General features: G+C 34.1%; 2 protein-coding genes across 2 annotated transcripts in view; one reads left to right on the forward strand and one right to left on the reverse strand.

Moving 5' to 3' along the window:
* Window positions 1-12499, forward strand: part of LOC124354437 (probable Rho GTPase-activating protein CG5521) — a 54149-nt gene extending 41650 nt beyond the window's left edge. Inside the window, exons 16-26 of the mRNA XM_046804887.1 lie at window positions 371-572; window positions 1164-1304; window positions 2161-2271; window positions 4081-4215; window positions 5202-5389; window positions 5505-5603; window positions 6954-7109; window positions 7933-8064; window positions 8859-8984; window positions 9760-9903; window positions 12371-12499. Coding sequence (XP_046660843.1) covers window positions 371-572; window positions 1164-1304; window positions 2161-2271; window positions 4081-4215; window positions 5202-5389; window positions 5505-5603; window positions 6954-7109; window positions 7933-8064; window positions 8859-8984; window positions 9760-9903; window positions 12371-12499 — 1563 coding nt within the window. The remainder of the gene's footprint in view (window positions 1-370; window positions 573-1163; window positions 1305-2160; window positions 2272-4080; window positions 4216-5201; window positions 5390-5504; window positions 5604-6953; window positions 7110-7932; window positions 8065-8858; window positions 8985-9759; window positions 9904-12370) is intronic.
* Window positions 12500-12786: 287 nt separating this feature from the next.
* On the reverse strand, window positions 12787-14856 carry LOC124352970 (probable Rho GTPase-activating protein CG5521). The gene is made up of 2 exons (XM_046802730.1): window positions 14257-14856; window positions 12787-12850 (listed from the first exon to the last, which is right to left on the reverse strand). Exons 1-2 carry the CDS (start codon window positions 14420-14422, stop codon window positions 12816-12818), a joined length of 201 nt encoding a protein of 66 aa, XP_046658686.1. The 5' UTR covers window positions 14423-14856; the 3' UTR covers window positions 12787-12815.
* Window positions 14857-14889: the final 33 nt, after the last annotated feature.

Below are 14889 nucleotides of genomic sequence, written 5' to 3' on the forward strand. Positions count from 1 at the left end.
GACATGGACCAAGTGAGCGAAACCACTATATTATTAGACTTAGCTTCAATGTGTCATACTAGATTCATGTACCCTATATATCAATAACAAGGATAGATAAAGTTGTTAAACAATAGAAAATAGTTTTAACTTTGTATGTTACATGTGTGTTACATTAATAATAAAGCAGCTTAATATGGAATTTGAAAGAACATATACTTAAATACATATTTTTATGGTGATCGAATGTTTGGTTCATCCATGATGGTGTTCGGTATTCATCATATTCATCAAGGAAGCTTCATAATAAATTAAAATAGTTTGGCCAAATTATAACAGTTTACATAAAAGCCTGGAAGCTCAAAATTATAAACAGCAAATTTCTTTGCAGAAAACGTTGGACACATTGACACGGGTGCTGACTCGCCATGTTTACAACCTGGACCTGAACGACTTACCACTTGACCGTCTCAGTGAGCAGAAGTCCAAGCGCCAGAAGAAGAGCGTCTCTCAGCGTGGGTCCGTAGGCACAGACCAGACTCGTGATAATGACACTCCCTCTGAGGCAAAACATACAACAGACTCTGCATCAGGTCAGCTTACAAGATACATTAATTACAGAAATTTATTTATACTTTTTAAATGTGTTGGTACTTCTGAACAGTGTGTGATTTAGACGAAAAACTAAGTTCTGTATTAAATATCAAAGACTATTAGATAAATCCATTTCATATTGTCATTTTCAGTAGTTTGATTCCGATTCTTTCAGTAATATGAATTTTTACTAATAATGAATTTTTGAGCTGTAAAATTTGGAATCTATTGAGAATGTTAATCACCTATAGGAGCTCAAGTTTAAACCAAGTACAATGAGTAGATGTGACTTTTGCCCAGAAATGTTTGTTGGCGGATAGGCCATAATAGAATTTGCCACCAGTCTTATTGGGCTTTCATGTATCTAAATTCCTATCCAACCCACTAAACGTTCATAGACTTTAATTGTATACATAATTTGTTTGAAACTGGTTAGATCTGGCACTTTTAACACATGAAGATAATAATCAAAGAAATTTAACACAGACTAAGAATTGACAATCAACAGGATCTTGATAGTGATGTAATTGGTGGCCGTTTAGGTGCAATTCCTACAATATTTAATACTAGAGTGTGTTGTATTTTGACAGGACCGACAGTAACATTGAAGAGTTGTGAGAGCTGGCCAGCGCTACGGCGGAGTGCCAGTGAGTCCACATTGAGCTGGGCCAGGCGACGGCGGCCCTATAGACGCAATCACCACGACCAGACCAACACCACACACATCCCAGGTACAGCTCAGCTGTCCTTGGCTCTCTACTTGATAGCAAAAGAATGTGTTTTTAAAAATGTAACTATTCTTTCACTTGTGAACTAATTCAATACTGTTCTGCAATTTTAATAATCTTATTCAATTTTGAAAATGCATAAAAATGTTGTTTTTTTTTTTAATCTAAATTTCTGCCAAAAGTTACTTGTGACATTTGTTATGGCACGTTTATAATTAATCATTAGTTTCTATATAATGTACAAAATCTTCACACAAAAAGTTAAAAAAATCTCAATAAATAAAAACTGCAGTTTAATTTCAATTGTTACATTTTTTTACACACTAAAAATAAATTTTTACGTAAAATTATGCAAAAATCTATTTTAGGGAAATATCTAATTGCTCAAAATACTTTGTTGTATTGCATACAAGTGTACAAATTTCATACAATACATTATAAGGTCAACACAAAGCTAATTGAAAAGTTAATTAAATGAAATCATTTGGAAGAAATTGCATATTATGTACAAACAAAATATAATATAGAAACATATAACTTATACACTTACACATTCATAGTACTGTTGTTTCAGAAGGCAAAATGCAACTTCAACATTCTGTATGTAATACTTTAGTATAATCAATCGTAATTCTGAAAATGGTGTGTTTTTTATTACATTTGTTTTGAAGTATACAATGATGTCAAATTTTATTATATTATTCTAAATATCAACAAGAAAGCTAATAAAAACTAATCTTCCTGAACCTTAAAAAATGTACCTATTACAATTTTCATAAATAAGTAAATTAATTTGGTGTCCGTGACCTTTGACAAAAATAAAATGGTATTGTCTGTAATACAGACTGTGGATTTTCAGTGCTGTCATCGGGTGTAGAGCAGGAGGTGGCTAGAATTATATCTGGTGCCAGGCCAAGACAAATGGTAAACGGCAAGTCCAGGTCAATGGATTCCATCGCTCACCTGTCAGGTAAATTATTTGTTGTGTAAGCAATTTTATACCAATGTTTAGTGAGTAATATATGTTAGTTAAAATAATGAAAATATAACATGATTGTGGCTAAATTAGTGTAGATTTGTTTTCCTACGAAATCTGTATTATGGACTTTAAAATGTATTAAATACACAACATAGATAAACCAATTGAATATGAATTTGTATTCATTTAATATAGGCAAGGTTTATCTACCACACATGCACTTATAAACTAGTTGAAGAAATTTTTGGTTGTTTAGAGAAAAGGGCCTTGAAGCAGTTACATTCTGTGACCTCAGTAAGACCTTTGACTGTGTACCACACAAGCTTATAATTTCAAAGCTCAAGCATTATAATGTGAAGGGTTTGAGACTAAAAAGTTTTCAATTGTACTTAGGAAATAGAATACAATATGTACAAAGTAATATAATCATCCCTTCTGCCTGCTTCTTGTGTTGCGCAGCGTTCCGTTGCTTTTTGTAATCATAATAAATTGCCTAATTAGTAATGTACCTGCAGATAATAATTCTCTGTGCAGATGATACGACGGTCATGAATAGACAGGAAAATGGTTATCAAGTATTGGAGGAAGCAAAAAGCAACCAAATCCTTGTTGAAAACTGGTTGACTGCTAATCAATTGGTTTTAAATGAAAAGAAAAGAAAAACACTTGTGTTCACTTTGAAAGAAAAAAGTCACACTTAGACATATTTTCCCTAAATTCTTAGGAATAACCTTAGATCCAACTCTTAATTGGTATAAATAATTATATAGTCAATCTAAAGGCGAAACTCAGTAAAAGTACTTTTGCTTTAAAACAATTGTGTGGTGAGTTGGAACAGGATGGACTAAGACAAGCTTACTTTGGCTTTTTTCACTCAAATTTATCTTGTTTGATTATATGGGGAGGAACTCCTGTTACAAGAAATATTAATAGCACAAAACAAAACAATAAGGGTAATAACTGGATCACACAGACTGGTTCATTGTAAGCAAATATTTATATACTTGAGAATATTTACTTTGTAATAATTGAACATTTTTCAGTGCCTTTTTAAGTTCAAATAAATTTTGTACAAGAAGCTCCATACATTCCCATAATACTAGATCTGCATTTTTAATCAACTTACCTCAAAATAGGCCACAAATAGTGACAATATCCAATAGTTATATCAAGCCGCTTAATGAATAATATACCTGACAAAGTAAATAAACTAGAGCAAAATGGGTTTAAAGCTTGCTTAAGAAACTTTATTTAAAACTCCTTTTTATAAAGTAGAGGAGTTTTTATTAAAGGGTTGGGCTGAGTCAGATTTTATAGTGTAAAAAAGCTTAATTATAAGTGTATGTTTAACCACATTTAGGTAAATTTTACAAGGTTTCTGTGTTTAATTGTTAATAGTTTTTAGTCTTTGTTATTCAATGACTATTTATATAGTTTTTTATCTATTTATTTGTTCTTTATTGACTATTCAAAAACTATTGATTTGTTATTTGTTATGTATTTTAATCATTGATTTTAAATTCATTGTAATTCAGCATGAAATATTTATGTAATCACCAGTAAAAAGAAACTGGTGCTATATTACCAACAACGGGTACTGTAAAAACAATCAAGTTATTAATTTTTGGATCATTTCATTTACATAATAAAGAGCATGAAGTTTATTTATATGTAAGCTCATTGTAAACGATTTGAACCATTTGCAATAACAAAATTGAAAATCTTAAATATATTTTCTCATAGGATAGCTGTAATATTATTTTTTATGGCTACCATTTTTAATTGTCCTGTGATCTCCAGGAGATGGCAGTGCCTATTTTGATCCAGAACTGTCCAGGTCACCCTCGCCAGCTCCTTCAAGTGGCGTGGAGAGCAATTCATTTAAAGAATCCCCGATGCAGATTGACATGCTTAGCTCAGATGGTACAAATATTGGTAAGTTCCGTTCAGTAATAAATTTGACATACAAATTTTAATGGACATACTTTTAATGGAGATATTAAAAAGTTTAAGTGCAGTACAGTTACAATTATTGACTGTAGTATCTCAAAATCCTGTCCTATCAAACATGTGACAGTGAAAACATTGAGTCAAACTGATTATTAAGGACAAAAATCAATTGATTACAGCAATATTCATATTTCTTGTTCTTACTCGATACTGAACAGTAATTATTTGTTTTACAGTACTATACTTAACATATTCTACGGCAGAAACATCTGGAGGAAAAAAGATAATAATAGAAGAGGAAAGGAATTATAAGAAGGACACTGGTACCTGTAGGAAAGGAATTATAAGAAGGACACTGGTACCTGTAGTAATAACTCCATTTAATTCACCCAACTCTTATACTTGTCACAATATACTTATACTTGATACAAATAAAGTCATTTGATTGATTGATGCTTTAGTGCAGGTCTGTATAACACATACAGCACTCACTGGTCACCGAATGCTTGTATGTTGTATGCTTGTATGTATCTTGTGAGGGGAATCATTAAAAAATTATCATCCTTGTACTCAAGACATGTTTTTGTTATATGGTCTTGAACTAAATGGCTTTTATTCTAATAGTGAAAAACAGATGATTTGCAAAAAGTCATGATTGTCAATGAAATTGTATTAATAATATAAGGAGGATTATATGCTCCATTTATTAACTCTAATTAATGTGGTGTAGTTTGTGACTCGTATCTGATTATTCAATTATTTGTAAATATCACTAAATATAAAATCACATAAAAACCAATACTTTTTATTTTTTGAGGCCTTATTACAGAAAAGCTGTTTTCATCAGACATTTCACAAAAGTAAACAAAATATGAAGTAAACATTGATAAATGTAATTAATGAAGAGGTAAATTTTTTATTATAAATTAAAAATATGAATTATAAGCTTTATTGATCAATATGTGGGATAGATGTGACGGAGGGTGACAGACGCTCGGTAATGTCCGGGGGCTCGGTGCGGGGCTGGTTGCCGGATGTGGCAGTTGTGTTATGGCGGCGCATGTTGGGAGCATTGGGAGACATCAACGCCATTCGAGACCCTGCCTTGCATGCCCAGGTCTTTCAGTACCTCGTAGAACTTGTGGAGACACTGACCAAGGTACCAATGGTTCACTCACTAATTTGAAAATACTTAATTGAACCTCTAAAATTGTTATAATTTATTTTTGGGATGAGATGATTTCATGTAAAAACTGTGTGTTTTATATTTCTAGATCAAGTTAAATCAAGGAGTGCCAGGAGATAATCAAGCAACACCTCCTCTACCAGAGTTAGTTCCTCCAATCACCCTGGTGGCGCCGTGGTGTTTCCAGGTTAGATAGTTATTATTTTAGAAAGATAACAGAATCTATATGTGATGTCAGAGGAGTAATTCATCAAAAAAACTAACTACAGGATCTGTCTCAGAAGTTCCAGTAATTCATTTTTGCAATTGGTTATGTAATTAAACTTTATGTAGATAAAGTGAAGCATAAAAATGCTTATACAAGCCTTCAGAGGGAAGCCTTATAGAACTCGTAAATGAAGTTGCACAAGAAGTTCCAGGAGGCTCAGTAGGATGAACACTCAGGGCACCTGTCAACTACAAAAACTGATGGTATTGTTCAAAAAATCATAATAACTGTTGGGCATTGATCAAAAAATGAGTGTTCTGGTGTTGGCCAAAGAAAATGGTTTGCCCACATTAGTGTTTCACCACGATGTAACAGAGGATTTTGACACAAGGTCAACAATAGAACTCTGCTTGAGTTGAGTGCTCTAAAACTCCTTGTAAATGGCTTCCAGAATTTCAATATTTGCTCCAATCTTTGATTTTCATCCTTTTAGTTCGCTCTTCATATTTCGGCTTCTATATTTCTCTGTGAACACATTGTTCACGGAATCTAACAGGGAAAATAATTTCCTTTACAAAACTGTACAATCTCTCAATTGCAATATTCCTTACGTCACCACTACGACTTTCACACGTTTATCCTCTACAAACTCTCCAACACAACTCTCTTGCTTACTCTCGATCATCTCTTCTCTCTTGTCACTCTCAATAGCTAGGCTCTGGTTCTTGATCACAGCCACTGGCTCTTGATTTATAGTCATTGATAACTGCCACAGCCACTGGTGCTTGCACGTTGCTGCCTGCAGTAGCATTGTTTCACCGGGCCCATTACCTTTAGGAAAAAACTGCTTCATCACACATTATTAAAGAATATTTATCATGAGATGCCTGTTATATTTTTATTTTTAAACAAAATTAAAAATTAATTCTTTCCTTGTAAAATATTGTAAGGCACCTTTAATTTATTTCTTCTAAAACAATTTTTGTGAGTTTGTTAACATGTATACTTTTAGATATTTCCCTGACCTTTATTAAAGCACTAAATGATATACTGTGATAAACTACTCTTTATTATTTGAAGAACAAATGGAATAGTAAGTTATTATTCTACTACATATTTTAAAATCTATTTATATAACCACAATTGATTTTGTATTTGGACTAGTCTGACATGTCATATATATCCAATGTAAAATTCATTCATTTATTACATTAAATGCTTTTCCTCTGAATAAATTGGATTTTAAGGTTTTTTTTAGAAAAACAGATAAAAGTTCATTTGTCTGATATTTTAACATCTATTGACTGCTAACTGTGATGATATTTTTAGGCACTGAACCTGTCTGATGCATTCCACAGAGGCAAGCTGTTTGCCTACAGACTGTTGTGTAATATAGTATTGTCCAGCCATGATGTGCCCCTGCCCCCTGGCCTCCTCACACAGTTCTACAGGGTCGTCCACATGGCTCTCACTTCTAGCGATCAGGTGAGTCAGCATTAATATGTTCAGTCACATTTAACTAATGATTCAGGAGACAGTTTTCAAACATCAACAGTTTTCTTTTGTTTACATTTCTTTTTTCTTGTGTATTGTATAAATTAAAAATGTAACGGGATAGTCTCTTTTCTTGGACCCTTCAAGAATATCAGGGTAAATATCAGGAATGTCCCAAGCTTATATTGCATTGCGTATTATCAACATCCTGCTGCTGTTAGATAAATCATTAACAATATACAGAAAATTATATGTTACCTTTGACTACTTTTTGTATGTTGAAAAAAATGCTTAAAAGTTTTTGCCATTTCTCAGGTCTGTGGTGGAGTTCCAAAAAGGACCACAGCTTATAAGTTTGTGATGATGAAAGCATGTAAATTGTGTCATCTCAACATAGCAACTAGTTTTATTTTGTTTCAATTGTATCAAGTAATTATTAACATCAGATAAAAAAAATTACACTCTTGTCAACACATAATGTAGTTATGGTTTGACAGTATCAGATTATAGACACTGCACTAAGAGGAAGGTGAACTGGAGCTAAACTCAACATTTACACTGTTGTCAAGATGAAAACTCAGCTTATAACAATATTTAAAACAAAAGTAACATTAAGAAACTGTGGTGTTTTCAATAACTGATATAATTATGTACATGAATAATGAAATATAGTTTTTATAATTAATATCTTCTATAGAATAAATAGTGATATTTTGGGTCAGTTAACACTTTTACTTCCGGTTTATACCAAATGAGACTGACTACTCTTAATATGCTCCTACACCACTGTAGTAATTATATTCCTTACTTACAGAGTACTGTAAATACTGTTGTACGATACTGTGGACCAAGATTCTTCTCACTACAGTTTTCTGGCTTCTCACTTCTACTACTGGATTTCATACATGCAGCGAACACAGTCGTTTGCTGTCCAGAGCTCAGAACTGTAAGTATTTTTCTTATCATTTGTTAACTGTACCATTGTTTCTTGTTAAAATACAATAAATATCTTTTAACCCATTGCGGATCACTGACGAGCTCAGGTCGCAAAAGCAGTCTGCTTTTAAATTTCCCTCCAAATAGTTCTGTTAATGTCTGATAGATCGGGCGATCGTCTTCACTTGTCTACTAAGAGTGTTTAACAACGGTCTACGTTTAGAGTTTTCAAAAGTTTTATAAATATCCTACAGATCGCAGTTGTATGTCGAAGTTGAAAAATCATTCATATGAGTTAACTCTCTGCTTTTTAGTGCTTCTGATTGGGTGTTTTCCTCAGTTGTTATTATAATACTTTTGAGGTTAGTGACACAACTAAACGACGCAGACGTACATGTTGGTGGGTTTAGTCTAGACAATGGCCCGGATGTTGCAATCGATTCGCCCGAGCCGCTTTATTTAGACTATGATTCAGACATCATCCCTGCCACGCCGTAACCTTGCTCGCGTGTTATCGTTCCTACATCACGGATACCCCAGCAGGCCCATGTTCCATCTGAACGAATACCTTCGCAGCTGAATTTTCTAGTATACAATAGCGAACAATACGATGTGGCGCACCATTGCTGTTCGTGCGGCCGCTGCCCGTGAATTAATTCGCGCCCGCTGGTGCCCGCGCGCCAAAACAATACGATCCGCAATGGGTTAAAAGAATAATATAGTGTATGTATATTCATATTATTTATTATCTTTTTTTGCATATTATGACATTTTAAAATAATAATGTAATGCTGTATTTTACAGACTCCAAGAACTGAAGCCATGTCCATTCTGGGGACATTGTTAAGCTTTCCTTCCATGTTTTTCCAACTACCTCTTCTCCAACCTACTGCCAAAGAGTTTATGGCAAGACCTGCACCTGATGCCAAGGTATTTATTTGTGCTTTGTAAGTACTTAATTCTTTATTATTTCACAAGAATTCTTTAATTAAAATTTTTAATATTAAAAACTTAGAATTATAAATATTTTTAAATATTCTTATTTTTTAAATTGTTTACTTACGTTTGTAACTAAAATCTCTATATTTTCTTATGTGAAAAACTTTCACTTTTTTTTGTTATGTGTGCATTACCCCATTGCTTAAAATGCCAATCACTATTTGATACATCACGGTTGTCAAAATTGTTTCTTAATGGATAGCTGTACAAACTGACACAAAAACAAACACTGTGTACATAAGAATCTGTAAAACTTCTGACTAAAATTGTTGAATGTAGATACAGTTTCTCTGTTCCATCTTTTATGGCCTTAACCTACAGTAAAAATAGTTTTCAACAATCACTTTACAACCAGTCTAGAGCTTAGTATTAAATATATGATATTACTAGAAGGTAATTCATTATGCTTTTTAAAACAGTAAAAGAAAAAAACCGTGTAAAACTAAACAGAACTGAACCCATCTGACAGGAATAAAAAGGATAAACAGATGTGCTTAAATGCTGAGTGACTAGTGGAGTAGTGGTGTGATTTTTAGCAGTTGGTGTAAAAAATGTACTATAAAAGTGTGTACAGGAATGGGAAATTTGCATGTTCAAATATAATAGTTTTACTTGAATCAATGCACAACATAATTAGCAGGTGACATTTAACAAGTTGAAAAAATAATAAAATAACAGTTTTGAGTTAATTATAAGAGTTGTACAGGAACATGTGGTGAAGATTCTGCTGAGGAGTGGAAAGACTGAAAGTTCTGGTGTTGCAAGATGTATAGCTCTCTCCAGCTTGGGGATCTTCATATATCAGCAACTGTCTCAGGTGAACTCCATGCCTGTCCACCACACCCCCCCCCCCCCCCACCCCCCCCCCCCCCCACCCCCCCCCCCCCCCACCCCCCCCCCCCCCCACCCCCCCCCCCCCCCACCCCCCCCCCCCCCCACCAACTTGCGTATCCAAGTTCCTGAGTTCCCGCAGGAAGTTTCTCGCTCTTGTCCAGCAGATGAAAGCTGCACGTCCTGCGAGTTCCCATCCTGGCCAGCCCCAGCTGTGAGAAGAGCAAGACGACAGTGCTGAAATGCGTGGATAGTGGTGTTCCGGTGCTCTCTACGAACGTCTGCACCTCTCCTGATTGCATCCTGTAACATGTGTGTAAATATGGTCTGTAGCCCAACTTCTTGTCAGTCAGATATTTAACAGATCTTAGGTGATAAGATGAGCTCTTGGTTTTCATCACACTTGGCGTCTAAGGACATAGCGTAACTACCATTCAACACTTCATGCCTTCCCTGGAAAATAAGCTATCTTTAATAATTATTGGCTTCTAAGAGATATTAACCCTTACAGGTGGCCAAAGTGGTTGTATAGACTGGTGAGGGAACATCTAGATAGTCTTAAGTTGGTGTGATGACGTTGCCACTCAAAGTGTTAATCTGATAACAGTCGAAATTAATAAATCATTCATCTCTGTACTCAACAAGTTACGTCTTGATTTTCTAAATGTTATAAAAAAGTTAATAACAAAAATAAAAAAGGGTAAAAATGTAAGATTGCTATACAACAGTATTAGTTTTTTTTTTACAATTCCAGATGTCATGATTTAATATTTGCATAAAAATAATACAAAACGATCCCTGAACACCATATTAAAAAAATTTAAAATATAAAGGATTTTGTATTTAAATATTCTTTGTTTTTAAATTATATACATAATTTGTTATTTTAAAGGTAGCAAATACTAGGACAACAAAGCTATATATTTTCGTATTTAGAATATATTTGGAGAGAGTATATTAACAGGGGACTCGAAAATTGTTGCCTCAGGATTTTGTTCTCTATGAAGGGGAAGCAGCCTGCTCTAATTAATCTAAGTCAACTGAGGGCATTTTTTTCTGTAAAAACTGCCAGCTGTTTGTAGTCTACAAACAGCAGAAAATGGGTGTGACCAATGTTTTTACCTCAGGTCAGTTAACATTAAAATTTTCGTTTAAGCTAATTATAAGGATGTATTGTTACATTTTTAATGATATTGTACAATTCAACGATCCTAACACATCTGGATTTCTTTTTTCTTCTTAAGGACGTGGGCCTATATGAGCCATGCACTTAAAACCTCACAGGGTTTTTGGTGCACCCTAGAAGAATACCAATGAGGGACAGTAACATCATTTTCAAGAACAGAAAAACTCACCAACCCCCCCTGTCCCAAGACTACCAAAGAATGGTGATTCTGAAATCTTAAAAATAATCTATTGCCAATTCTCATACTAAACGGAGATTCTAATAAGCTTTTTATTAACCTAAGGTATGATTTAAACATCAACTGCAATCTCTGTTCCATTCCTTGAAAAAAAAATAAAACCCCTTTTTTGGATGAAACTGTCTGATAATATAAAAAGTAATCCAAAGGCAAGGGGTTACCACACTCTCTATTGTACAGGGATTGTGCAGAATTTCAAGGAAATAGCTATATTTTAAAAACAAGGGTTGTACTACCTAACCTTCTTACTATTAACCTTCCATAGATTATAATTATGGGAATATTAAAACGTATTTTAAACTTACAAATGTTTTGTTACATTATCCAAAACCAACCCTATTAATGATAAAAAATATTTAAATATAAACGTAACGTATTTTTATAGTGAAAAATATTAACCGACATAGAGCTTCAAAAAGATTGTTTAAGTGAAACCAAAAATTGCTGGCTCATTTTCCTGTGATAACAGACGCAGCAGACAAGTAGCATTACACATACATAGAAAAAAAGAAACTGAAAGATGAAAAATATTATTTTTTTTAAAGTACAATAATTTTTGTTAAATTAGGTTTGTTCTATCTGGGATTTTATTAAAAAGACAGAGCAAACAAAAAACAACCACCGTTTTAGCAATTAGTAAATTTGGGGTACTAACCGATCAGTAGGTCAGTTAGTTTGGCAAATAGACCACAGTAATGTTACGTATTAACCTGTTTTGAAAATTCAAAGTACCGGTAAAAGCAACGATTGACTTAAGATCAGTAAATTTGTGTATTGGTTATCTTGGAAATACAAGAATGTACTTTAACTTTGATGTACCTGTTCTTTTTACCTGTAAAATTACATCTTTTTTTTAGCACTATCAACACTTATACATTTACATATCTTAATATTTCTATTGATAAAATTAAAAATAATCTTCAGCTAAATTGTTCAAAAGATTAAACCTAACAAAAGTCTAATTATGAAAGGTTGGAACTCACATTTGGGCAAGTCCAGAGCTGCGGGAAATACGTAGTCCTGTTCTAGACAAACTCTGGGGTTTAACCACCGATCCCATAGCCTCCTGCTCATAGTTCAGGAAAGGAGTGGAGAGGTAGCAGGGAATGTTCCGGGGGGTATCCAGACTCTCCAGACACTCCGGGCTGGTCTCCCCAATGTACTGTAACAGCTGTCAAACATCCCAGTTAGCCTCCAAGCAATTTGAGAAACTTTTTTAACTATTCTTCTGGAAATTTACAAATGACCCTAGTATGGGCAGGTGATTTTGAGACTTTGATCGAATATCTATATTCTTATACTTTAATATTAACATAATTTCAGTTTATCCCAAAAGAAATTTATAATACAAAAACTTACATCCATCTTAGGTTGTCAAGATCGTCTGCGGAGTTTTCAAACGTGGGCAGAGAATGTTGGGGCGACCGAGTGTCTGAGAGTGTGTTGAGGAACTGATGGTCCGACGATTGCAGGAGTTAAAGCATCTTTTTTCGTTCCATTGTTGGGCTCACTGTTTCCACTTGTCCACGTTCAGCTCATTTTTCCTAAACACAATAATGTAAATCAGTTTGGTTGTAAAAACTTAAAAAAATAAAAAAAAACGTAAAATACGTTAATATACACAAACAATCAACTGAAGGAATATCACTAAAGGAATATTTGACTGTATTTGGAATATTCAACTCACTGAAATATGAAAATTAAATGTTTCAAACTAATAATAATGTGTAAAAATATGATGTCTTTGGTAGCAGTTGTAAGAAATTAAAACGAGGTAATACAGTGTGATTTAGTAAAAATGAATACAAAGTATAATCTATCCTGAAGTTTAAACTTTTAAATTACTATAGGAAAACCAATGTATGGATAGATATAAACAATAATATTATGCTTAAAGCCTTGGATGTTCTGAAAAAAAAAAAAATAGAGTTTTCGTGATTATCTTGAGCCAGACTTTGAGGTAAGTGCCAGTTTGGTACTAAGCGTGTTGACTAAAATCAGATAATTACCTAACCCCTTCCTGTGTAGTTATTGATCTTATATCAGACAACTGTCATTTTCATATAGTAGCTTTGCCCATTCGGAATGACATGGTAATTAATATGTTAGAATTATATTATTAGTTATTATGTATTATTACACATGTGTACAACGAGCCATATCCAAAAGTAAGAAAGTGATGTTTTCACGGCAGAGGGATTTCTTTTGACATGTTGGCTACATTGCCTCAACCTGTAGTTTTTCCCTTCCAAACAAGATAACGGATGATGCCGCATATTTCGCACTTGGCAATTAATGGAATTGACATGTTTTACGAAATGTACTGTTGCATTGACAGTTCTCAATGTACTGATCTTGAACCAGTTTTGTTGCAGAGGGGAGGAATTAGGCTACATGGCAGTGTAGCCAACATGTTGGAAAAAATCTTTCCGGCCATGAGAGCCTCAATACACTTACTTCTTGAAATTTGTTTAATTTTTGTAATTTGTTATAGTGGGATGGCATTACAGTAACTCCAGGTAAGTTTCTACATAAGTGAGTAGATATTTGTTGTCAAAAATACACACTTTAGAACACTTAAACTGGGAGCTCACTTCACTTTGACTGTAGTCAGTCAGCCATGTTGGTCCGTCTGACTACAAATTTTCAAGTTGGTATGCCTGCTGATTTTCCTAAGTAGTAACATTACCCTTTGATTTGTTCTTTATCTATTACAACATTCATTGTATTATGTTATAAACACAAAAATAATAAACTAATAAACATTATAAATGTAGTATTTATATGATATTCACAGTGCTTGTCTTTCTACAGAAATGAAAAAATGAAAAACTATGATTATTTTTAATTAGGATTTTAGAAATAGCTGTAGATTGGGAGGAATAAATGAATAGATGGTACTGAAAGGAGAGAAACAATTCTGAGATAGTGCCTAAGGGTAGACATACCCGTGTGTTTCAACTGTTCCGGAGTACAGTAGAGGATGGAAGCATCCCAAGAGGCCTTGCCAGCAAGGTCCCGCAGGATGATGCGGACTTGGGAGGACGCAGTAACTAGTCCCGCAGTAACTCCCCCTCCTGGCACCTCCAGAGCTGGCAACTCAACTAGCGACATCAGCAGATTGGTGTTCAGCACAAACAGCTGGAATTGCAATCATACTGTCTCAGGAGCATTCAGAACTACATACATTTCTTAATACATTTACTGTGGCTGTCTGGAAGTCCAGTCCCTCCCTTCACCCTGACTCCTTATTGAATGGGCAGGGAAGGTTGTGCTGCTTACCAGGTGTAGTGCCAGTTCCGTTTCTTTGCGCTAACAAACTGTTATTGGATTTCCATCTTGGATAATTTTCTGTGTGTGTGTTGTGTTTGTTGTTGTTTTTAATGTACCATGACTGTGTATAATTATGTTCACTGTAGTCCGAAAGAGGAGGATATTGAATACATTGAAGACTTGTTATCTGACTGAGAAAAATCTGATTCAAGTTAGACCGTGTTGATGGTAAAATGGTTTGAAAATAGTGTGATAATGGGATATTTTTGTTGAGTTTGAGTGGGAAAATGTAAATACGAGGAAATACG

The sequence above is a fragment of the Homalodisca vitripennis genome, chromosome 1 (assembly GCF_021130785.1).
Source record: "Homalodisca vitripennis isolate AUS2020 chromosome 1, UT_GWSS_2.1, whole genome shotgun sequence".
NCBI lineage: Eukaryota > Metazoa > Arthropoda > Insecta > Hemiptera > Cicadellidae > Homalodisca > Homalodisca vitripennis.